The sequence below is a fragment of the Sphaerodactylus townsendi genome, linkage group LG04 (assembly GCF_021028975.2).
Source record: "Sphaerodactylus townsendi isolate TG3544 linkage group LG04, MPM_Stown_v2.3, whole genome shotgun sequence".
Classification (NCBI taxonomy): Eukaryota; Metazoa; Chordata; class Lepidosauria; order Squamata; family Sphaerodactylidae; genus Sphaerodactylus; species Sphaerodactylus townsendi.
The window spans coordinates 143,136,855-143,163,065 of NC_059428.1; the positions used below are offsets into that span (position 1 = coordinate 143,136,855).

Sequence of the window (26,211 nt, forward strand, 5' to 3'; positions counted from 1 at the left end):
AACAAGCTTGCTCCCTCTTAGACATGGCATCCCTTCAAATATTTAAACATGGCTATCATGTCACCCCTTAACCTTCACTTCTTTAGACTAAACATCCCCAGCTCCCTAAGTCTCTCTTCATAGGGCATGGATTCCAGACCTTTGACCAATTTGGTCCATTAGACTCCTCTGGCATGTTCCAGCTTGTCAATATCCTTCTTAAATTGTGTTGCCCAGAACTGAACACAGCACTCTAGGTGAGGTCTGACCAGTGCAGAGTAGAGTGGTACAGTTACTTCCCTTGATCTAATGTATACTTCATATGCTGTGCTTTGCACCATTTAGAGGCAACTAATGCCAACACAGCATCAATAGATGAATTCCTTTTAGCTGGATAAAAAAAATCATCACAAAACAAAAACCTGAGAGCCAGATTAAGAGTAACGGTTGGACCAGGATCTGGGAAATCCAGGTTTGAATCCCCACTCTGCCACAGAAGGTTGGACTGGTCACACACACGTTGCCTACCCAACTTCACAGAGGTTTTGCAGGAATGCAACAGAGGAGAGAAGAACGCTATAAGCTCCTTTGGGTTCCCACTGGAGAGAACTGTGAGGAATAAATGAAGTAGATTTTGTAAAAAAAAATGCCTTTCTCAAAATATTGTTGAAGGGTTTCACGGCTGGATTCAACTGGTTGTGGTGGGTTTTCCGGGCTGTGTGGCCGTGGTCTGGTAGATCTTGTTCCTAACGTTTCACCTGCATCTGGGGCTGGCAACTTCAGAGATGTATCCCAGAGAGAAGTGTGTTAGGGTTAGAAGTCGAACACAGTGTATAACAGACTTCTCTCTGGGATACACCTCTGAAGATGCCAGCCACATGATGCAGGCGAAACGTTAGGAACAAGATCTACCAGACCACGGCCACGCAGCCCGGAAAACCCACCAGCACCTTTCTCAACAGGCCATTTCTCAGAAAGGAAAAAGAAATCTAAATGAAGATATTCAAACTAAACAATACAGTTTTTGGGATTTGGTCCTCCTTCCACAGGGACCCCTGAACAGTTTCCAAAACTCTCCTGGGGATACCTCTAACATGGTTTGGGAAAAGCAGTCCTGTGTCTGCATCCAGCGTTTCAAAACAACACGTTCTCCCCGAAGCCCTCATTTGCGGCTTCTGAAGAACATTGTTTCTTGGTGCAATTTGCGCATTTTCATTCCCCTGAGGTGCTGACATATATTGAATACATCAACGCCGCATAAATTGTCTACAGAACCCATACAAAATGCACAGGCCACTGACAAAAACCTTCAAATCCAACCGCATGTAAAGTGAAGAGCGGAAACCGTTGACAAAACCAACCAAACAGGCAATGGACCAGGACCCTTGGGCAGGCTCACCTAGAGACCGGCCTCCTTTCTCGGACGCAGGTCAGGTGAACCCTCAACTATGTTGTAAGGTAGTACCTGACATTGCAACTTTCTCTGCACCACTGTATCCACCTGGGCCAAATTTGCCCAACTTTATCCACTTTGCTGGAGAAGAATGCACAAGTTTTATCTACACACAAAGAGCAAAATGGTCCAAGGCCACACTTGACTCCAAGTTCTTGTGTGATGGTTTATAAGGTGATGTACAATGTGAAGAAAACGAAGAGAATCTTTTCTCTCTCCCCGAATGTGGAGGGGATTAGTTGCTACAGAAGGTGAGGGTCATTGGATGCAAAAACAAGAGAGTCAGTCTGCTGAAACTCATAACAGGACTACACATGGAAGCAACAATGGCTGTTACCCAAGACAGCTGAATAGACCCTTCACATTCAGAGAAAGTATACCACTGAAACAGGTTGCTGGATTCGGTCCCGTTGGTTTGATCGAGAAAGGCTCTTCCTGTTTTCCTAACCAACCCCCAAACCTCAAGAGCATTGGCAGGTTTGATAGCATTGTCTAATCTGCATTGGTCTTTTTAGCAACTCCTTTGAAAATAGTACAGAGATACAGTTGTACCTGCTGATCTTAGATTTTAGATGAGCAACCACAGACCTTTCCTCCCATTTACGGCAGCCAACCAAGAGCTTTCGTGAAGGCCATTACTTGATTTCTACTCTGCCCTAGAAATCTTTCCTCCTCCCAGGCTTCCCCAGTCTGAAGGGTTTGGTGGTTAGTACTTGCTGCCTACGGAGAGACCATTTCCTGGTTGTGTCTTTCAGGGTGCAGACTCAGCAGTCTGCAGAAATGGGAGTTGTTAGAAAAGGAAATAAATGGAAAAGCAGAAACACGCTGGGCCGAGTCCATTTCTCTTCCTCGGAGAGACTCTCGCACGTGTTTCGTGACATGCCTCTGCTGTCAAGCCGAGCTGATCTGTAAACACAGCACTCAATCATCCCGCTCAGGAAGTGTCTTCATGATATCCTAAGGCGCCGTATCACTTTCTCACAGGAGTACAACCACTGACTTATAACATGCAGCATTCTTTTTCCTAAGGCAAACAACCAGCCGAATGGCAATATGAAAAAGCGCGTGGTGCTCAAGCTGAGCCGGGAGCGGCTTGCCAGGTTTTTTATAATATTTTTGGATGTGCTGATATAAAAAGATCCCTTTTGCGGTGAGTTTCCCAACCACCCCTTGCAAAACGGTTCGCTGAACTGCAAGGACATGTGAAGATTCGCTTTTTCATTCCTTTTTTGTTCCACACATTCTTTTTTGTGGCTGGCGTCATTTTACATGCAACTGATCCTAAACAAACTGCATACTTTTAATAGCATAAGGAAAGGGAAAATATCATGGAAGTGGAACCTTGAGAAATAAAACCAACACAGCATAAGAAAAACATAAGAACAGAAAAGAGCCCTGCTGGATCAGACCAGGCGTTCTTCCAGTCCAGCATCTTCTTTCACACAATGGCCAACCAGTTCCTCTGGAGCATAGGTGTCAAACTCGTGGCCCTCCAGATGTTATGCTGGCAGGGGATGATGGGAACTGTAATCCATAACATCTGGAGGGCCATGAGTTTGACACCTGTGCTCTGGAGGGACAACAAGAAGAAAAGCAGAAGAATTTGAGAATTCGTCCCTACCCTTTTCTGTCCTTTCCCTCCATGGTCCTCATTTGCCCCCAGTGATTTATTTTGTGGCTAGACATGGGGCGTTTTCCCACTTACCTTCTGCCCCGTGCAACTGTAGTCAAGTAGCGTGGGGTCCCCCGGCACTCCCCACTACAGGGGCGGCAACAACGCAGCTGCCCCAACGCTGCCGCTGTTGCGCCCCCTCAGCGTGCGTCATTCCTGGCCCTCTTCAAAACGGCGCCTTTTGATGACCCCGCGCTCTGTGTGGGGAAGCCCGGGCGAACGCCAGAAATGACATGCACTGAGAGTAGAATGCGGCATAGGGATCTATGAGTAAGTGGGGAAACGCTCATGATTGTATTCACTTCACAGTAGTCCATGCTCTGAACAGTGAGATAACAACTGCAGGTGTAGAATCATGACATTGTGTAATTTGTTACATGGCCACCCACTGGGTGGAGTCACCCATGTGACCTAGGCCCCTTCCGCACATGCAGAATAATGCACTGTCAATCCACTTTCAGTGCACTTTGCAGCTGTGCAGAATAGCAAAATCCACTCACAAACAATTGTGGAAGTGGATTGGAAATACATTATTCTGCATGTGCGGAAGGGGACACAGTCAGGAAAAGAAAAAACTAGGGAAAATAATGGAGCTGAAAGCACTGGGGTGAAAAGGTTTAACGCTTGTGTGCTCTAAGAATTAGGGTGCAAAACTGTCCCACTGATGTTAGGACAAGAGAACAAAAATTGTCAAATACTCAACAAATGTAACAAACAGCCCAAGTTAATTTCTGGCTAAACTGCTGCAGATGATCTTGCACAGAACAGTTGAAAGACCAACCAAGAGGAGGGACTAATAAGTCTAAGCAGCTTCTAAAACCTCCTTCAATTTTCCTCAAGTTTGTTTGCTGCTACAGAATAACCCATCAGTATTTGGAAAACAAATCCTCACTTGAAGCCACCCTTGTGGGAAAACGAACAGAACCTTCTCCTGGCCTTCTAAACGATGTTCTCATACCACACAGGAGCAAGACTGGTAACGGTTTCATTTTCTATCCATACGTTATTTCTGCTTACATAGTGTGCCTTTTATATGTGTAATGCAGGCATAATACTGATTTACTGATGTACAAGTAAAGGTGTACGTTAAAATAATGTGCTTTTTTTGGGGGGGGGGAACAGTTTGGTGAAAGGAGAGAAGTCTCGAAATCAAAGAACCACGGGTCAAATTCACCCAAAGAGGAAGCACAATCCAAACACAAACTTTCACGGCAAGGATGAGAAATCCAAAAACATCCCTAGAAGACCACAAAGCTTCCGTTTCCCAAACCCAAAGGCATCACGCTTGATTGTAAAACTGCTGACATTCCCTCCAGAAAAGGAAGAAAGATGTCCACGCTGACATTTTAAACGTTTGACAGATAGCATTAAAATAATATTCGAAGCGGAGCACTGTTATTAAATAAAAGCAGGCCTGATGTGTAAGGAGGGGTTGAGCTAATAGGAAAAAAAACAGCTTCAATTCGCTAGCCTCTGTCTGACACACCAGCACAACAGAAGGGAAAAGCCAAAAGGAACTCTCCACTAATCACCTCCTGTGAGCTGGCAACTATAGGCAAATTACTAGCAGGGATTAAGTGGGGAGACTATCACAGGATCAGTGTCTGGCAAAAAAAGGGCTCAATTTGTGAGCGATCGTGACGGTAATTGCTTTTCTTAAGAGCTTTAGGAATTGCTAAGTGCCGCCTTTTGGAGTGTAGGCACAGCACATAGGTATGGAGGGGCACAGGGAAGGAGGGGGAACCCTCGAGCTGGAGAAAATCGGCTTCCGGATAATCTCTGTCCATCAGCATATCTGAATATGCTCCAAGTCTCCTCATTCCACAGTATCTGTCCCTGGGAAATAACCATTCCTATTCTTGCTTTGGGGAGAGATTTAGAGGTTGTCCCTTTCCCCAAGCGCCTCTGAGTGTGTTAGCTCCCCTTTTGGCCTTTCCCTCCTGATACGTCTACAGAGAGAATAATGTTGAGGGCTGTACTTGGGGTGACACAGACGTTTTGAAAAAAGGCATATCACTGCAGGCCTCATCCACTGGGAGAAACAGGATTGTGCCTACTGGTTCCCATCTCCCAATGCATTGAAAAATTTTCAGGGAGTCCTGCAAATATATGGATTCCTTCACACAGGCTTTTTTTTTTTTGCAGCATTCCAGGTTATGAAGAACGATCTCCACAGGCCCATACGTATCTGTGTAGGGTTTGCCACTGCAGTACAGGTACTTAAATGTTGAGAAGGCAAAGGAGGTGTACTCCTGCTTCCTCTACATGCATACAGTGGCATGTTATTTTTCAGTGTTTCCATTGGATTGGGTTTTTGACCTCAGCAATGTGGAGGAGGAGGAGGAGGAGGAGGAGGAGGAGGAGGAGGAGTTTTATACCCCACCTTTTTCTTCTGTAAAGAGAACCAAGGCAGCTTACAAATTCCTTCCCTCCTTCTTCCCACAGCAGACACCCTGGGAGGTAGATGGGGCTGAGAGTCCTGAGAGAACTGTGACTAGTCCAAGGTCATCCAGCAGGCTTCATGGGGAGGAGCAGGGAAACAAATCCAGTTCACCAGATAAGAATCCTCTGCTCCTGTGGAGGGGTGGGGAATCAAACCCAGTTTTCCACATGAGAGTCCAGCTGCTCTTAACCAGATCAATGGAAAAAACATTCCTTTTAGTTGATGTTAATTCCTTTTAGGACTTCTGCCGCCAAAAAAAATCACTGATGCGTAGGCAAACACATACCTTAAAACACAAAATGCACAAGTGCACCCATATATATTAAAGAACGACAGCTACCACAGAAGTATCACTTCAATGGGCCCAAGAACTACTGGAGTTTTGTGGGGTTGGTCCCTCATCCAAGCAACCCCCTTGGGCACATTACAGTGGGGCAAGGACACTATCTACATATTCAAGTTCTCCTTAGTGTCATCTGTGACACCATGGCTTGTATTTAAATTATTTTCGACACTGTGTAGTTTGGTTTACTTTATGTTTTCTCATCATATTTTTTTTCTCTGTCACTCACCACCTAAGGAGCTCAGGGTGACATACATAGGTTTCCCCTCCTCCATTTTATCCCTACAACAACCCTGTATGGTAGGTTGGGATGAGTAACTGGGACTGGCCCAAGGTCACCCAGTGACTTCATGGCTGAAGAGAGGGGGACTTGTACCTGGGTCTGCCTAGTTCTATTTCAACCCCTGACCCATCACTAAACACTTGTCTCTAAGATAGCTCATCATACTCTGTTATGTTAACTAGCCAGTCATGAGCTCAGCATGGTGCTCATGGCCCGTTCTTCTGAGAGCACTGATAGTGGCATGTACAATAAGGAACATTTAGCTTCATAATAATTGATCTGAGCCATGACTCAAAGCCTAGAACTTCATGATGACACTGAAGCTCGGTCCTAGAGCAGATGAAGAATGGAAGTGCCTTCTTGCCTCTCACTACTGAGAAAGTAGAGAAAGCCCTATTTTTCCTGGAACTGAAGGGAAGCACTTCCAAGTCAGGCAGGAAGGGTACATTTAATTTTTGGAAATGAAGTGTTGTGATAATTTGTTGGGGGAGGTAGAAGCACCAGTTGCAAACAGTTTAGACATCCACACCTTTGAGGGATTCAAAATCTGCCTCCAGTAGAGGAACATCCGAAAGGTAAGAAGGATGATAGAATCATTTAAAATTTGAGGATGAGGGAATCCATTTGAAGTCCAAATTCTATTGAGATTCCAGGGTTGAGCCACAGGGGGCAGAGTCTGCATGTAAAAGAGAAGGTGGCCAAAGAGATCAAGGGGTGGAGCTTAATGGCGGATTAGTGGGAGCAGAGGATAGAAAAGGGTTAACTAGTTTTCAGGGTGAAGCCTGATTGACATACTAGCCAAAGCTTTTAAACCTGCACCTCCACTTAAATTCTGGATCCTCTCATTGATATTTTGCTTCCCCCCCCGCCCCCCCGGATGTGAACTTTAAGAATTCAAGTTAAAACACACCCTAAATGTCGAAAACAAACCCTGATAAATGGTCAACTCTGTTTTTCAGGACCTTGGATAGTTCCAACACATAATAAAGAAGCCGTATGTAAATGTAGGGCACCGGGCACAAAGCAGACCCCCAGAAGTCTGAGACAACACATAATTTCTAGTGTCCGAATAGATAAAATCTGTTCCCCCCCCTCCCTTGATCTTCTCCCCAGGCTAGACTTTTAATACAAGAAAAGACCAAAACGATCAGTAATAAAATATAAGGAATGCCGGTCGTCCGAATGTTTCAGCAATTAGAAACGTGACCCAGAAATGAAAAAGGAGATTTCTTCATCCCAAACTCTTTCAATTGGGTCCTAATTTTTCCTGATGACAAATTAATTTCATCTTTGATTCCAGCTTCCCCCCTTTTCATTGAATTAGCTTTGAAGTTTCAATCTAGATTACAAAGTGCATATCATTTAATAAATCTGTAATTGAACAGGCAGGGGGGTGGGAAGGAGGAGAAGGAATATCAATGAGCAGAAGGCACAATTTAATTTGAAAAATCACAATGTTCCAATTTCTCGTCACTTGTCCTAATTGTATGACCATTTGTTAGGGCAAAGAAACGAAATCACCAAATTCTGGACTATCGTTCCAAAAACCTAATTTTTACCTTGCTCTCCTCTTCGATAATAAAAGAAGCAAAAATATGAAATCATTGGCTGTTTATCCACACTAGACCATTTTTTCTGGTGAAGCAGTTTCTGAAGCCGATATTATAGAAAGTAATTGTCACAATACGGTTGAATTTACCTATGCAGACTCATCATTGGATTACTTAGCAAGGCCAGCTAGAAAGATTATACTCAACAAAAGCCAGTATTAACAGAAGACTGGAGTTGTTAGCAAAGGGTTTCTCTCCTTTTTCAAATTTTTGTCCATCCACTAGAAATGTATGTTACCGCCGTATTGGCACAATTAACCCACGAACGCTGACAACCGAGAACAGCCTAACAAAACCAGCAGCCTCTTAAGATCTCCTTTAAAAAATAAAATAACCCTCGCTTGTTTCATTTACCCTCGAAGCATATTATGCAGTCTGCCCGCATCAACACATTGTATTGTTAACATTTATTCCAAAAGAAGAAGAAGAAAAGAAAAGGAGGGGAGGGGGAAACTGGTCAGAGCCCCACAATCAATCAATGACACATCTTCCCAACAATGCACTCACAATCTCCAAGCCCTCTACAAATATTCAAAGCGCCCTGCATATTTTAAAGCCGGGATAGACGACAACGCACTCTTCTTAAATGACATTACAACATTTCTTTGGGGAACTCCAGGGAAGAAAAAAAAAACACCCCGCCTGGAATGCAGAAACGTTCCCTGTGATGATTAATTGGGAATTAAGTATGACAACCTGCCTGCCACCACAAAGACCTTATTATCTGAGAAACCACCACCTTGATAGAAAGAATGCCCGACCTCAAATTAAGGGTATTAGCTGAAAGAGGATTTAAAAAAAAACAAAAGGAAAACAAGAAGGAAAAAACCCCTGAAGCTTGCTGTAGAAGAGCTGTTAGTCTCTGCAGTAGCCTCAATGGCAGATTTACGGCGCAAAAAAACCCCCCTTGGCATGCAACTCCGGATCCGGCATACACCTGCCTCTCGGCTTTGGAGTGCGTCCGTCTTTCTGAATGGATGCGAAGATTGCACCGTGCTTTAAACTGCAACACCCGAACATGCCTGGAATAAAATGGACCTGGTCTAACTTTTGAGGCAGAGGGGAGGGAAACCACCTCACTCTTTCTCCTTGTCGCGGAGAGGAAAAAAAGATCAATTTTTCGGAACTTGAGCAAAATCAGAAAAAAAAATCAAGCACAGAACTCATTCCAAGAGTTAATGGTACACGCAGGGATGAATTTGACATTGGTGGCTCCTATTTACTTTAAATTAAAATGACACAGTGTTGCTGTTTTTCGCTTTTACAAAAAGTACACCTGATTTAGAAAAGCATAGCTGAATAATGTGATGTTTCACAATAAATGTGACAGTATATTGCTTATGAAATGCATACCAGATTGTCTGAGAAACACTGTTCTTGGGAATCACAAAAGCATCTTAAACTCATCTTCTCCCCCCTCCCCCACCCCCGCCACATGCACACAAATCTCACAAAATTTAAACCAAACCTCCTCTTTTCACCTCCTCTGTTTTATACCAGCTGTACACATGACCTGGTCAACAAATCAAAAGGCAGAACCGGGCGAGATCACATGCAGTGCATAAACAATATTACCGCCCCTCGGTAGCAGAACGACGTGATCCTAAATCCATTCGGCTCTATACTTCCACGCCTGTGGTGTCACCCGGCAGTTGCCATTATTTGCTATTCATTTGATATCGCACCGTCTTCTCATTAGGAGGAGGGAAAAGTCACTGCTATAACCGTGATAGGAAACAGAAACCCGATCAGCAATGCAAATGTCCCTGCCATCACACATACGCACACATATAAATTCCGCGATAATATCTTCCGAGCTTGCAAGAGAAAGAGGGGGGAAAAACCCCGGAAACCCTAGTTTGTTCCACTACCTATCATTAAGTCTCATTTACTATCAATTTGCAAGCTCTCTGTGCAATCAGAGTTTTGAAAGGGCCAATTTAAATTAGTTTGGAGAGGGGGATCAATATTGCACCCCCCCCCAATAAAAAACAACAACAGAGCTCTCTTGCTGCAGCAAAGCCAATTCACACTTGGAAGTTCAGCCAGATCTATAGATTTGGGAGTTAAAAGCCAGCCACAGTTGGGTGTGGGGGTGTGCAGTTCCCTTCCTTTCATTTTTCCATCTTTTTCATTCGGATTTTACTTCTACCCTGCTCCCATATTGCTTTTTTGCTTACAGAACCTCTTGGGGGAAGGAAAAAGGAACACACTCACCCTACTGTGATGTATGCCTTTTGAAAGGCTGGACAGCCTAGTGTGTTTTAAGAGGCCAGTAGTAAACTCCTTAACAAAATTTTAAAACATTTTTTTAAAAAAGCCCATCCAATCACAATGCATTTTGGGGGGAGGGAAAAGAAGGGGGGAGAAGCATCAGGGTGTGCGTGAAGGGAGGGGGGAGAGGAGATGGGAAATTAATAATCCAACGGGCAGGTTGCCGCGATGTTATTAATCATGCTGTTCTCACAAGCTAGAGAGAAGCTAGAAAGCTACACATGGGAGGGGAAGGGAAAAGGACATCATTGGTGGATATAGTTCATTCCCATACATCCCAGCCAATCGTCTTCCCTCCTCCCTTCTTGCTTTAAGGTACAAATATATCTAAGAAGCAGTTACAAAGCCCTGGATGATAACACCCCCGCCCCTGCGTTCCCAGGGTAAACGACGCTGGGCCCGGTGAACACCCTCCAAACTTTATTTGAGCTGACTCGTCGTTTGATCCCCTCATGACGAGGTCAGGGAGCGGCAAGCAATCCTGCCCCCCACCCCAATCATACCATAATCGAATCGCAGCCTATTTCCCAGACCTATAATGAAAAAGGCAACCCAAATAATGCAGGTAATGCTGGCAGGTTCCCTGCGCTGTCTTACATTATTACTGCCGATTGCCTGCCCCCATTTCCCCTGGACTCTAACAATGAATATATTTCACACCTCACTTGCTCGGCTGTGTGGGTGGTACGGCAGAGACACCTACATGATATGAGAGAAAATCTAAAACAATAGGAGATTTTGTGCACGCCGGTGTCAGCGCGCGGGGCTCCTAATAGGCAGCCAACGGTAGGGAAGGCAATTTGGACTCTCGCTGATACAAGGACAGGAACTAGCAATGCTTAAGCTAGGCTTTGTTATTTAAAGAAATACTTTGCCAACTTCTCTGCAGCTGGGAGAAGGAGGAGAGAACTGTCTGTGCTTTCTGGCAGTGAGGAGACTGGCAGTTTCCACCACGGGGGGAAAAAGTCACAATGGCAGAATCGAATCCTTCGCACTCTTCCCCATGAATGCAAGCTCACTGACAAATCCTGTAAAAGAATCAAGACTGCAAAATGGGTACCATTTCCCCCATAACATCAAAAAAATATGGAGCACAGGGTCAGACAGAAAATGCACATTATTCCAGTAATGTCTGATAATGCCCAGGTTTTTTCACAAATTGATTAGTTCTTGCTATGTGACTCTGCCTCAGTAATACGTCCGTTTAAGACCACTGCCAAATGCTCAGGCAAAGTAGACAACATTGTACCCAAATAAGAGTCCAACGTGATCCAAAAGCGCACTTCCACGAGCAGTAGGCCAAAAAGAAAAAAAATCTATTCTCCAACTTGATAAGCACTTGTTTTACTCTTTCTGAGCATCGTCCCTTTTTTGTTATAGATCAATAGTAGATGGAAGAAGCAGAAATCATGCACAGAGACAGGCAGACAGGCAGACAGGCAGAAGTACAATAAGGAGAAGGTCCCCTGGGACAGTTCTGTTTACCTATGTTGCATTAACATTTCTATTTAATATTTGCATCATTTTTCAGAATCATAAATCTGTATACAAGGACCTTTAAAACCAAGACTAATCCAAAGGATGACCTTTTTAAAAGGAAAAGCTGCCCACCAGCATCCGTCACACTCTTCCCTTCTGACAAAATGGTGCCCAAATCAAAACATTCTGCAGTAGATTTGCCACCTGAGCAAAATTCAAAGTGAACACAACAGGTTCTTCTTCACTAGGGATGCTTCTAAATATCTCTCCAAATCATCCGAATTTGCTATTGCATTCAAAATGAACACAACAGGTTCTTCTTCACTAGGGATGCCTCTAAATATCTCCCCAAATTGTCCGAATTTGCTATTGCATTCAAAATGAACACAACAGGTTCTTCTTCACTAGGGATGCCTCTAAATATCTCCCCAAATCGTCCGAATTTGCTACTGCATTCAAAGTGAACACAACAGGTTCTTCTTCACTAGGGATGCCTCTAAATATCTCCCCAAATCATCCGAATTTGCTATTGCATTTAAAATGAACACAACAGGTTCTTCTTCACCAGGGATGCCTCTAAATATCTCCCCAAATCGTCCGAATTTGCTACTGCATTCAAAGTGAACACAACAGGTTCTTCTTCACTAGGGATGCCTCTAAATATCTCCCCAAATCGTCCGAATTTGCTATTGCATTCAAAGTGAACACAACAGGTTCTTCTTCACTAGGGATGCCTCTAAATATCTCTCCAAATCGTCCGAATTTGCTATTGCATTCAAAGTGAACACAACAGGTTCTTCTTCATTAGGGATGCCTCTAAACATCTCCCCAAATAGTCCGAATTTGCTATTGCATTCTGAGTTGGTCATATTGCAAAATGCTACATCATGCACATTCTCCTGTTTTTCATTGGTGAATCACAGGTTTTCTTTGGCATGGGACTCCTGGGTAACTATGAAAGTATGGACTACCATATTAAAAAATCATGTACGCCAATGGGTATCATTGGAGTAACCGCACAAAAATATTGTTGCGCACTGTTGGAAAGGTCCTGGAGCCCTTCTGACGGCAAAGCTCCACAAAGCAGAAATAATTGAATGGACCACATTCATCCAAGACATTTTGATAAAATAAGAACAACAACAATTCTTAAAGGGACAAGAAGTCCATACCCCCTGCATCTATTTCTTAAGAAGCATAAATGCACATGGTTCTAGCTGGATGAACATATGTCAGGAATGCTTTGACTGAGTGTTCCTGCATTACCGGGGGTTGGACTTGATGGCCCTTGGGGTCTCCTCCAACTCTATGATTGTATGATTCTATGCTTCCTGCCAGTTCGAGATATCCTTGCAGGAAATGTTTGGCTGGTGAAGGAAGTCTGCCTCCAGTGGCCAAATGTGGTCAGTCTTGGGACTAAAAATGTCACCACATTTTCCTTAAATCAAGGTGAATTTGGAGAACTCCCCTTGGTTATTCTGATGGATAAGCAAGGGTTTTGAGAGGACAAGCAAAGTAGCTATGGAAATCCTTACCACACACCAAGAAAGGTTCTGCAATCTTCCTGCAGACAGGAGGCTTTGTGAAAGCTTGAAACGGTGAGTCAGTCTCTGAGAAAGCTATCTTGGGTGATATCCTCACTGGCGATTAATCCTGGAATAGTCACCTGAAATACCTGGGTTCCCTTGAGATCTCCTCACAGCTGAACCATGGAACACAGATCAGACCCGTTTCTGGCGCTCCTCCCCCACCCCTTATCACGGGATTTTCCTGGACCTGCTTGTATATGCACTTTTTTTTGGGGGGGGGGGGACACTCCAATGGAAGCTAATAGGAGATGGTGGCTACACATTTCAGGGCTCATAACTTTAGCTCCCATGAAACAAACTTCACCAAACCTGGGTGGTATCATCAGGAGAGTCGTCTACTGATACCATCCAGGTTTTGTGAAGTTTGGTCCAGGGGATCCAAAGCTATGGACTCCCAAAATGGGTGTCCCATCCCCCATTGTTTCCAATGGGAGCTAACAGGAGATGGGGGCTACATATTTGAGGGTCCATAACTTTGGCCCCCATTAACCAAACTCCACCAAACCCAGGTGGTATCATCAGGAGGGTCTCCTAAAGTTACTCTGAAATTTTGGGGCTGCTAGTTCAACAATTGCACCCCTGACAGCAGGCACCCCCCCCCCCAGAGGAAGGGCTAGACGGTGCCGATTCTTTTGTAACTTGGTTGTATCTAGATTAAATTTTCAGTGGGAATCTGGCCTTGGTGTGCCATTGCTGAAGATGCCTAGCCCGCAAGTAGATAAACATGGGGTATGACTACGAGCACAAATGGACTGATGCCCAGCAAAGGACTGCTTTAGAAGCATAGGACCCGTTTCCTCATTAATTAAACGTTCCTTGGATCAAATCCTACATTCCTTAACCATACAAAATGGTTCCTCCTATGTCACAGGGCATGTCTCTCAAGCAAAGACTCCTTTTCTGTCACTAGCTCACGTTCCATTCTCAGAAACCAAGCAGTTGAACAATAGCTGAACATTATATTTTAATTAAAGAGACAGCACAGAACCAATACTAATTACGAAGGAAGCAAGCTTAAATAAGGTCATAAATTAGTGCTAACAATCTCCCACCTTTGATTAACTGTGGGATGCTGCTTGTCTGACTCTTGATGATATAATGTTCAGATACCACCATTGGGAAGCGAGCCAGTAAAGCTGAAAAGAAAATAGACCCTGGGTTTAAGCTGATGGGTATCTCAACCTCATGGATGTCTGCAGTGCCCACCGAACATCATTACTATGATTTCAGATAGTTTCAGAAGGTAGCCCCGTTCATCTGTAGTGGAAAAGCTAGGTTTGACTCCAGTGGCATCTTAGGGCACTTCCACACATGCAGAATGAAGCACTTTCAATCCACTTTCAATGCACTATGCAGCTGGATTTTACTGCGTGAAAGAGTAAAATCCACTTGCAAACAATTTGGATTGAAAGTGCATTACTCTGCATGTGCGAAAGTGCCCTTGGAGATGACATGATTTTTGGAGTGTAAGCTTTGACTCTTGAAAGTGTATACCAGGGGTCTTCAAACTATGGCCCTCCAGATGTTCATGGACTACAATTCCCATCAGCCCCTGCCAGCATAGCCAAGTGGTAGGACTCATGGGAATTGTAGTCTATGAACATCTGGAGGGCCATAGTTTGAAGACCCCTGGTGTATACTCTGGAAATCTTGTCAGTCTCTGAGGTGCTACTGCTCTAGTATAATGTGGACAAGACTGCTGGTCAAAAGCTATTTCGCAAACTCCGCTCTTCCATGATCACAACGAGTGGTCTACGGCCACATAATCTCTCTTGGCTTCACCGCTTTAATGGAACACTCTTCCGTTTGTGTAAATGGCAGGAAAAGTGGCAGGTCCACAAAGGAACTTCCACATAAAATGAGGAAAATGAACAAATTCCTGTTGGAGCGTTGTGTACGCACACAAATATGCATGAGGTTCCACAGTATCTTAAGAAAGATTTCCTGCGCATTTAGGATGATTCTCTAAGCTGGCTGAAGTGTCGGCTGTGGGCCGCCAGCACAATGCAGCAAAGGCCAGAAGGAAGCCAACTATTGTCCGCTCCACCCCCGGCCCCGCCCCACCCCGCTGCAGCAATGGCAGCAGAACCAGCACTCTGTTAGGCATCCAACAGCTCTGCTGATTATAATGGCCAATCTCCAGCAATATATTATTTTAAATGATGAAATATGGAACTGGGGGGGGAAAGAGGTCAGCAGTGTTTGGTGGTCATTAGAACCCCTTATTATCCTATATGCAATTTCAGTGTACAGACTGGGAGAGGCAAGAACTTTGGGAGCATTTCTACAAAATAACCTATCCTTATTAGTCTTTTCTTTCCTCCTTTAAACAAACCGGCTGTTGCTCTTTCGCTGCCTTCAAAAGCCCTTTTTTGTTTCCACCACAGGCTTTTGAAACTGAAGGCAGTTCTGTTTGAAGTTCGCTGAGATGTACGTTCCAGCCTACACAGAAAATACAGTCAAACTCCATCTATAATAGGTTTTCTAGTTACGTCGGACTCAGTTTGCAAGAGACAAAAAGTGTATGAAGCTGACAAATGCCCTATAGCAGCAAAAAAGGCAAAATTGTAAAAATTGAACCATTAAAGCACAGAGAAATGGAAATTGGCAAATGCCCAAGTTATCAAAATTAAGTGGAAATACTTTGGTGAAGAGATGGCAGACATTATCAACAACAACAACATGGAAATAGTGTGCGAAGGTAAGGTAGCCATGTTGGTGTGAAGTAGAAAAGCTACGTTTGAGTCCAGTAGCACCTCAGAGATTTTGTAGGAATGATCTTTCAAGAAGCACATCTCCCTTCATCAGACAAAGTATCTAATTAAAGGAGTTTTGGCTCAGGAAAGCTTGTATCTTGAATATCTTGTCAGTCTCTAAGGTGATGCTGGTCTAAAATCTTGCAATTAACTGGCAACCTACGGCTGGTATCTAAAAAAGAGAAACAATTTGTTGTAGTTGTTTACAGCCTACCTTCTTTTTAACTAAGATAATACGCTTCAGTGTAGCATGCTGCATATGTAATGCTATTTTATTCTAATTTAAAATCCTCACTAAGAAGATACAGCAGAAGGGGGGGGGGAACCCAACACTGTGACTCAGCAGATATGGGCCCTGAAGGAGCTCTTATTGTGGGTCAGCCTGCTCACACCCACAGGCAGGGAGGAAGTGGAGGGAGCCAGTCTAAGCCCTGGGCTGAAAACAGAGGACGAGTTGCAGGCAGAAGGTGCTGTATCATGCCCTCAGTCCTCAAGAAGAAGGAGAAGGAGAAGGAGGAGGAGGAGGAGGAGGAGGATTAATCTCCTTGCCCTTCCCCCCTTACAACAAACACCCTGTGAGGTAGGTGGGGCTGAGAGAGCTCAGAAGAACTGTGACTAGCCCAAGGTCACCCAGCTGGCGTGTGTTGGAGTGCACAGGCTAATCTGAATTCCCCAGATAAGCCCACAGCTCAGGCAGCAGAGTGGGGAATCAAGCCCAGTTCCTCCAGAGTACACCTGCTCTTAACCACTCCACCACTGCGGTACTGCAGAGGTATTGCAGTTGTAGTCCTGTCCTAAATGGCCAAGGTTACCCCAATCTCATCAGAAATCAGAAGTCAAGCATGGTTGATCCTGGTTAGCATCTTATGGGAGCCCACCAAGGAAGCCCAGGGTTGCTACACAGAGCCAGGCAACGGCAAATCCATCTGAATGTCTCTTGACTTGAAAGCCCTATGGAGCTTCTGTAAGTCAGTTTCTACTTGACAGGACTTTCAGCCACTTAGCAGTTCTAACAAACCCATATGAATAATACCAAATGACCTCCTCAAAGGAACTGAATAATATTTCCGTAGATATCCTGATTCTCTGGTAACTGCTCTTGGGAGTGGGACTCTGAGATCTGAGTCTATCTTCAGGCTTGGCCTATAAGAGCTAATATCTTTCCAGCTCTCCTTGTATTTCATGGCCTTTGGTCCACTGTTGCTTACCAATGCATGCTCCTTGGAACCCCTTGTGTTTGTACAGAACATGCCTTTGAGACCCTGGCCTCTAGTCTATGATGAGAACATAATCTTCAGTAAACACATTAGGTCTTGAAGATGCCACAGGGCTTTCAATTCCTCCTTTTTTATATATAAACTACCATATTACTCTAAGATGAAGGGGTGTAGTCTGAGTTTTCAATGGGGAGGGGGAGAACAGCTCTGCTAGTTGTCAGTGGGTATTTGTTGGTATGCTTTCCGATTAAATCCCCTCAAAGTTGTGGGTTTTAAATGAAACTATTTTTGAACACTCCACAATCAACCATACTCCACAATCAACCAATAAACCTCCCCAGATTTGTTTCCCCATTCCCATATTCCTGTTGGGATAGTCATATTTCTTGGGCTAATCGTATTTCTTTCTGAACCTTTCAGCCCCACCTGCCTCACAAATTATCTGTTGTGGGAGAGGAAGGGAAAGGCAATTGTAAGTCACTTTGAGTCTACTTACAGGAGAGAAAGGCAAAGTACTAATCCAAACCCTCCTCCTCCTTAATGCTTATCAATTTAGAAATACATTATCTTTTTTTCTTCTTCCCAGAAACAGGGCCTGCCCTTCATTCCCTGGCTGCATTTAGGAGCCACTGAGCTTCCAGCAAGCAGCATTACAGCCACTCAATGGGAAGGTACACAACATCAGGGAACTGAGACAGGAAAAAGGATGAGCTGGAGTTGTGGCCCCACCAATGTCAAGGACAGGCCTGGGGGCAGCAACCTGAGACACAGGGTCATCAGCCCTGGGTTGGGAAATACATGGAGATGTTGGAGGGAGAGCCTGGGGAGGGTGGGATATACGAAGGGAAGAGACCTCGTCAGAATGCATTCCGAGAGCCTCCAGAGCAGCCATTTTGTCCAGGCGAACGGGACAAAGCAGCCATTTTGTCCAGGTCTGAGGTCTGGAGATCAGTTTTAATACCAGGAGAACTCCAGACTTCACATGAAGAAGAATAAGAAAAAAATGGATTTATACCCTACCTTTCTCTCCTGTCAGGAGACTCAAGGTAGCTTACAGACACCTGGTGGGGTAGGGGCTGAGAGAGGTCTGAGAGAACTGTGACTAGCCCAAGGTCACCCAGCAGGAATGCAGGAGGGCGGAAACACATAAGCCTCTGCCACTCAGGTGCGGGAGTGGGGAATCAAACCCGGTTCTCCAGACTAGAATCCACCTGCTCTTAAGCACTACCCCACGCTGGCAGGCAATCCTATTAAGACATCAGGGAGCAAATATATACAAGCCAAGCACCAGGAGTTGCACCACAGTGAGGGCCAAGCAAGCAGAGGCAGAGAACCCCTTTCTAGGTATTTCTCAAAAGTGGTCCAGTAATTCAGCTGGGGCCCTGAAGACTATCATCTCACTTCACAGAAGCAGCGAATGGGTCAAAAATGTAAGTATTCCTGAAGAAAAGCCACATGTGAGCACAAAAAGAGTCAAAGGAAGGATGACTTCCAGTATTTGCCAACACAGCTAACAGAGTTACTAGTTACTAGGGCAAAATGACCATTCAATGCCTCAAGACCAGCACCAGCACCAGAATTGGGTCCCTCAAACAGGGACAAGAAATCACAATCAAAACATGGTGGAACGCAACAAGGAAGAGAATGAATGCAGATTCCACCTTCCTGCAGCAGTGGCGTAGTGGTTAAGAGCAGGTGTACTCTAATTTGGAGGAACCGTGTTTGATTCCCTGCTCTGCCGCTTGAGCTGTGGAAGTTTATGTGGGGAATTCAGATTGGCCTGTGCACTCCAACACACACCAGTTGGGTGACTTTGGGCTAGTCATGGTTCTTCTGAGCTCTCTCAGCCCCACCTACCTCACAGGGTGTTTGTTGTGAGGGGGGGAAAGGAGTTTGTAAGCCCCTTTGAGTCTCCTACAGGAGAGAAAGAGGGGAATAGAAATCCAACTCTTCTTCATGTAGCTTTCTCTTGCATGTGAATTAAAACATTAATGAAAAGCAATTCCCTTAATTGGCCACTCCATTTCCCCTCCCCCCCCCATTTCATTATCTTGCATGGGAGAAACACAGATAGAGAGAAGGAGATGGAATTCCTAAGCTGCCAAATCCACCCTCAGTCTGGAATACAATGTGAATATTTCACTCTCTGGCATGATTAATTTTTCACTTTCTGTTCAGGTAGAACTGATTTAAGGTGGTAGGTCTTCCCTTCCGCTTTTAAAACAAAAAGGATCTCGGAGTTCAAAAGTGCATGCCAACATATGAGCATAGAATAATTCCCCTTTTATTATTATTAAAGGACCCTCGACACTGCAGGCTAGGACGAACAGATCTTATATAGAGAGAAGGCAGATCAATATAAAGGGGAAAAATTGTTCTAGATGTAATTGAAGTCATACATTTTTACAGGATTCCTGCAATATGCCCAATTACTGCTATTTATCAACCTGGCAACACTTTAAAAAAAAAAACACCACACAAATTTTACTATGTCAGGAGAAAAAAAAGAAAAGGAGAAAAATCATCAGAAAGATATGGTTTGGCGCGGGGGCGCGGGGGCGGGGAAGATAAAAATAATAAATAATTCAATATTCCCGAGGAAAGCTCTAGCAGAAAAGGGCTGACTGATTTGAACATCAGACATGGGGCCGACACGAGATATATTGATTTAGACAATTCTATCATTATTATTCCAGCTTGAATCCTTGGGAGGAAAAAAACCTCTTTGCCCTGTGTTGATCACTGTAACCAGGAATCTTCCTCTTATACCTCGTGTCTCTTTGAACCGGTGTTCGTGGGAGCTCAGATCAGAAGGCTAAATTTAAAAATAAAGACCCCAGAAGAATCCAAACCACATTTTAGGAAGGAATACGTTAAGGAATCTTCACGCAGAGAGCTGGGAGAATTTCTATGCTGTCTTTAAACAGGTGTATATTTGTGTGTGTGTGTGTGTGTGTGCGCGCGCGCGCGTTTGCGGGTCTGAGCATGCAATCTTGGTTAAAGTCTTAACTGAAGGAATTCAGCTCAGTGAATTCAGCAAATGAAGATGCTCCTTATTTAAGCGAACCAAATTTAGCTAACAATCTACACCTAGCAATTTACCATCCATTATGGAAAGGCTGGTGGGTTTTCTCTCTGTAAACGCACACTTTTATTTGCATTTTGTGAATATTTACAGGAGACGGATTGCCGTGGAAATTTCAACTCAGCTACAAGATGAAATGAATTTGTGGGCTCCTTCTTAGGGAAAAGGGGATTCAGAGAGCAGCCAAAACAGTTCCAATGAATTTGCAAATTTTCCTGCGGGGTTCTGTATGTCCCTGCTTAGTTACGAGAAGATGTCTTAAATAAGATCCGAATCAAACATGGTGGTTCATCATTAGACATATGTTGGAGGAGATGATGAAGAAGAAGAGTTGGATTTATATCCCCCCTTTCTCGCCTGCACAGAGACTCAAAGGGGCTTACAGGCGGCAGAGCGGGGAATCAAACCTGGTCTTTCCAGATTAGAGTGCACCTGCTCTTATCCACCACGCCACTGCTGATCAGACAGTTTTCATGACACAGTTTTTTGGGGTATCTGCAGATCTCTTAATCGTCATCAGAGCACCTGATTATTTTTGTTTCGTACGGAAGTTCTCCAGGATGGGTATTACACAACGTGCAGTTTATAAACCTGAAGCTGATTTATATTGGGTCAAACCATTTCTCTGTCAAGGTCAATATATATCTATTGTGACTAGCAGCAGTTCTCCGGGGTCTCACAAAAGGGTCGTTCACATTCGCTGGCTACTAGATCCTCGGATTGGAAACATTGCGAACCGCAACTGCGGAGGCTCCGCCTCTGAGACATGCCCTTCCCCCATTCCTAACTTTTTAATAAGAGCTGGACAGAGTCTTTTGGGTTTACAGCTGCGTCTTGTGCTTTTCAAACGTTTACTGTATGTTTACCAAACCAGGGAGTAAAGAAAACTCATGCTGTTTGAACGGACGCTAAGCATTTTTCGGGATGCAGCTATGATTCACATAGTTGCTTTAGACTCTGCTATCCTGAATGAAACACTTCTGGGCATATGTGGGGGGGGGGGGCGGGCATGTCTGTGTTTTCTTAAGTGCCATCAAGTTGTTTTCTGACTCACAGCATCCTCCAAAACGTCCTATCATGGATAGCCATTCTCAAGTCTTGCAAACTGAGAGTCGTGGCTTCCCTTCTAGAGTCAATATATCTCACGTGGGGTCTTCCTCTTTCTCTGCAGTCTTCCACTTTTCCTAGCATTATTGTCTTTTCCAGTGATTCTTGACCAAAGTGCAACAGCTTCAGTTAAGTTATTTTAGTTTCTAGGAACGGTTCAGGCTTGAGTTGATCTAGAACAGGGGTCTGCAACCTGCAGCTCTGGAGCCACATGCGGCTCTTTTGGCCTTATACTGCGGCTCCGCATGGCCTGGAGGTTGGAGGGTAGCGTGGGTGTGTCCCTCCAGCCCTCCAGAGTAGCGCTGGAAGGAAAGGTGAATAAAGGGGCCGAACCGGAGGTAGCTCCGTGCATGAGGGCACCTCTTTTCACATCCCCTCCACTCAACCTCTCCTTTCAGGGTTGCTCTGAGGGGCTGGAGGGACATGCCTACGCTGCCCTCTGACCCCTGGAGGTCAGAGGGTAGCGTGGGTGTTCCCTCCAGAGCAGCTGCCATCCCCCCTTTGCCCCACAGAGCTGGCAGTTGCTTGCTCTGTGGGGCAGAGGGGGTTTCCCTACCCGGCACCACTGCCTACCGCAGCACAAGACGCCATCCACCCTCTGCCCCACGGAGCAGGTGGCTGCCTGCTATGTCAGGCAGAAGGGGTTTCCCTGCCCAACACTCCACCTCCCAGTGCTGGAAGGAAAGGTGAGTGGAGGGGCCGAACCGTGCGCAGCCGCCTCTTCGGCTTGGTAGATCTTCAGGGCCGTGGAAAATGGGTCCAAATGGCTCTTTGGGTGGTAAAGGTTGCCGACCCCTGATCTAGAATCCAATAATATGTTTTTGGTCACCTGTAGCCCTCTCTTCCAACACCACAATTCAAAGGAATCTTCTTTTCCCTCATCAGCTTTCTTCACTGTTCATCTTTCACCCGTATATAGTAATAGGGAATATTACAGCATGAATTGACTTGGTCTTGGTTGCCAGTGATCCATCCTTACACTTGGGAATCTTTTCTAGCTTCCTCAAGGTTGCCCTTCCTAGCCTTAATCTCTTTCTGATTTCTTGGTTGCAGGCTCATGATGGAGCCAAGGAACACACAGACAGGGAATAATACTTCAATCTTATTTCAGCGTGCTGGTTTGTGTACTTTACAAGAAACTGGCTGGGTATTCTGAACTCTACTTGTTTCTTCATATCATAAATCTGTTATTTTATAGGCTTTCGCTGATGGAATAAGGCTTGGCTGGACTAGCAGAGTTTTTCGCCTAACAATAAATTCCTCCATTACTTCCTCCAGCGGAGGACTGTACAAAAGAGAAGCAGAATATTTGGGGACTTGTTCTAATAAACAGGGGAAAATGCTGGATTGGGTTGACAACAGACCTTTAAAAAAAAGAGTCCCAGGTAAAGACTGCAGCAAACCACATTACAGGATCCGAGCCAATTCAGAAACGTGTATTACATTTCCACACAAACTGTTAATATTACTCCTTTCTACCTAAATACCTGAGTACGAACGAACCCCCTGCAGAAAGACAGAGTGGGAACCCCCCCCAAACCTTGGTTTCTTGGTAGGTCAACACAAACAGCTCAAAATGAAGCCATATAATTACTGGAAGAAAACATTCCTCCATTAGGCATCTGGGAAGCTGGAGTATTCCTTCAGTGTTCGATGTGTTAATTACAAGCAGATAGGATGTGCCACTGAAAATTAGCAGTCTTGCAAAGACATCAGCGGGGTAAACACGGAAAACAGGAGTCGCCGAAGGGTCAGGAGAGCAAGTCAATTTTGAAGGAAGATAAAGGAACTGTCATGTATACGATCGCTTGTGAAAGGGAAGAGGGCAAATCCTGCCTTGTTACCATCAGTTAATTAGGCCCTACTCTGAGGCGGGGAACCCACGGAAACATTTGCCATGGCAATCAGATGTATTATTCAGAGCAGGAGACAAAAACAAAAGCCACTGCCAGCTCCCCCACCAAAGCAGAATATATAATATGCCCACACAAAGGTGCTGAATTAACTTCACACAGAAGCAGGGAGGAAAAGGAGTTTAGGAGCCCATTAGATTAACCTTTACAAACAGGATCGCTTTTTAGTTTAAGACAATTTGACTTGTGCTGCCAAAGCAAATAGTTGCAGATTGGGGTGGACCAGTGGTGGGATTCAGCCGGTTCGCACCACTTCAGCAGAACCGGTTGTTAAAATGGTGCTTGTAAACAACTAGTTGTTAAATTATTTGAATCCCACCACTGGAACCGGTTGTTCAATTATTTGAATTGTTCTGTTTATTTTAAAAAGTCAAGATAATATTGGGGGGGGGGGGGAGGCTGTTAAGTTCCCTTAACTCCAAACATGTCTCGTGGTCCCACTGAAGTAAATGAAAATACATATACTTGTGTCGCAAGCTTGCATTCCACATAGTATATAGAAGCAATTCAGATGTTCCAAGTTAGCATGAGGGACCCAAGAGAATCCAGAGGGAAGATCATGAACAGGATGAAGTCGTAAGTCATTCAAAAGCCAAATGATACAACAATTCGCCTGGGTCCAGAAGACAGACGAGAAAGGGATAAGGAGCACAGAGTTCCATCAATATGGAACCACTACTGAGAAAAGCCTTGTTCACAGGCCTCATTCCAGAAGGTGAGAACACTCAAAGACAGGTCTCTTCTAGATGACCCTCTAAGATGCCTTTGCTATCATTGCCTAACCCTCTCCTATGGCCAAGCTCAAAAAGTATCTCCACATGATATCCAACATCCTGAGCTGTATTAATTTAAGACAGAACAATGAGGAAGACGTGAACAGTGCAAGAAGCCCAGCAGGAGCAAACCAAACACCCATTTGCAAGCCCAAAGCCCCAAATGCAGCCAAGTCCAAGACATACATTCATGATGGTTTCTCTAGAAAAAAATTAATTGGGTCCCAGTCAGTCCCATTACAAATTCCAGTCCTGAAGAATCGGAGAGGTAGAGGGGAGAAATTTCTTTTTTTAGGTTGAAGGAAACGACACAAGAAAGAAATGCTCAGTAGTTTCAACAAAAGATCACAAATTCAAACTCTAGACCCTCTCTTGGCCTTGAAATTGTCTAGATAAAACTGATTGTGGGAGTCAATTCATGTTGGCAAGAATGCTAGCAGAGTACTGTAATGCTACGGAAACAACATGGGAACCTGTGTTGATCGGCATGAGAATATCCACATACAAAGTTTCCTTCTTGAAAGCCCTGCCATCCTTTGACCCCCAGACAGTCACCAACCAAACTATAAGCGCCAATCTTCTCCAAAGCCAGAAAGGAATCGCAGTCCAAACCAAGAGAGTTCAGCTTATCTGTGAGCAAATGGTCCCATCCGGGTCGGAAAATCTGTTCCTGGCTGAGAAACGAGTGTTTCCTTGCTCCCGAGATGGATTGCGAGCCAATATTTAATAACCGTTAGCCAGGCTAAAAGAGAAATTGACTTCTGCCCAGTTTCCATTAACAAAGAAGATGAGGTGATACATCTAGGGCATGCCAAGATCGATTTGAGGAAATTAGTCTGGATAGTATCAGGGTATGTACCCAGACCACCAAGCCACACTGCAATAGCATGTAAGAACACTGAAATATTTTTTGCCCGAAAGACATCCGTGGCTGCAGGGGTTAACTGAGAACTGGTGGTTAAAAAAACAACAACCAAAATTACAGCTGTATTCTTTGTTTTGGCTGATGTCTCTTTAACATGCAAAGTCCAAGAGAATGAACACTGAAATATAATTCAAAAATATTTGTAAGATTGAACTTCTTCTATAGAGCAGAAGGATAGATTCCAATATGATAATTTCGGCCTACATGCTCTAACAAATAGCAGGACCTTAGCTTTTTTCAACATTGATTACCAGATATCCCTCAGCACAATCCTGAATAAAAATCTTAACCGATTGACACAGTCCCACTCTAGTTACTGAAATCAGAGCTGTGTCGTCTGCATGTAGCACAGTTGGAACTGGATAAGTCCCTAACTCTAGAGAGTGCAAAGACAACATATCCAGTTCAGGGGTTAAGAAGCGAAGAGTTTGGATTTATACCCCAACTTTCTCTCCTGTAAGGAGACCCAAGGTGGCTTACAAGCTCCTTTCCCTTCCTCTCCCCACAACAGACACCTTGTTGGACAGGTGGGGCTGAGAGAGTCCAGAGAGAACTATGACTAGCCCAGTGTCACCCAGCAGAAATATAGGAGTGTGGAGACACATTTGGTTCACCAGATAAGCCTCTGCCACTCAGGTGGACAAGTGGGGAGTCAAACCCGGCTCTCCAGATTAGAATCCACCTGCTCTTAACCACTGCACCACGCTGGCTCTGGTGTAGTGGTATAAATCACTGATGCAGAGATTAACCATGGTAAGAACAAGAAAATAACCTTGTCTTACCCCCCCTCCTAACCTCTACAGGAGCCAATAAGAGACTCCTATCTGTGTATTGGACTAAAGATGAATAATTTAAAAAGTCACCTGGCAGGCATACTTGTCTTCCTCAACTTACTGATAGCCCCTTCCAAAGGGTGGGGGTGAATCCGCTGTTGGGAGCCATGCAGGGCTGCACCAGCAGATTTACCCTCCCTGAGGCACTTGCCCTGATGGAGGGGTAGATCCACTGGCAATTGGCTGCTGCAGCTCTCCACGGGGGTGGGATGTGGGGCTGAAATGGCACCAGTGTCCCCGCACCCCACCGGCACTGCCGGCATAGCAGGTGTGCATGTGTGGACAAGGGAGGAGCCCAGACTACTCAGCTTCCACCCAGCCACTGTTGCCATTACGCCAGTGGCCAGGGCTTTGGATTTATGCCATCTTTTTGGTGGTGTAAGTCCATTAAACCCAATGGGAGCTTTCCAGTGGTAGGGAGGCTTTTTTGTGTTTTCGGCTTCCCCGTGTAGCCGGAAACTCCTCTGGATGGGGTTG

General features: G+C 44.7%; 1 protein-coding gene across 27 annotated transcripts in view; it reads right to left on the reverse strand.

Annotated features, from left to right (window-relative positions):
* RBFOX1 (RNA binding fox-1 homolog 1) overlaps positions 1 to 26,211 on the reverse strand; it is a 1,291,038-nt gene that overhangs the window by 165,188 nt on the left and 1,099,639 nt on the right. Inside the window, exon 1 of one of the 27 annotated variants that reach the window (XM_048494264.1) lies at positions 9,359 to 9,483. The exons of 25 other annotated variants lie outside the window; for them this stretch is intronic. Coding sequence is in view for 1 of the 2 variants with exons in the window: in XM_048494258.1 (XP_048350215.1) it covers positions 9,137 to 9,190 (54 nt within the window). In the remaining variant the exon portion in view is untranslated. Of the gene's footprint in view, positions 1 to 9,136; positions 9,194 to 9,358; positions 9,484 to 26,211 lie in introns of those variants that run through there. One more of the 27 variants, XM_048494258.1, reaches the window with a different exon arrangement.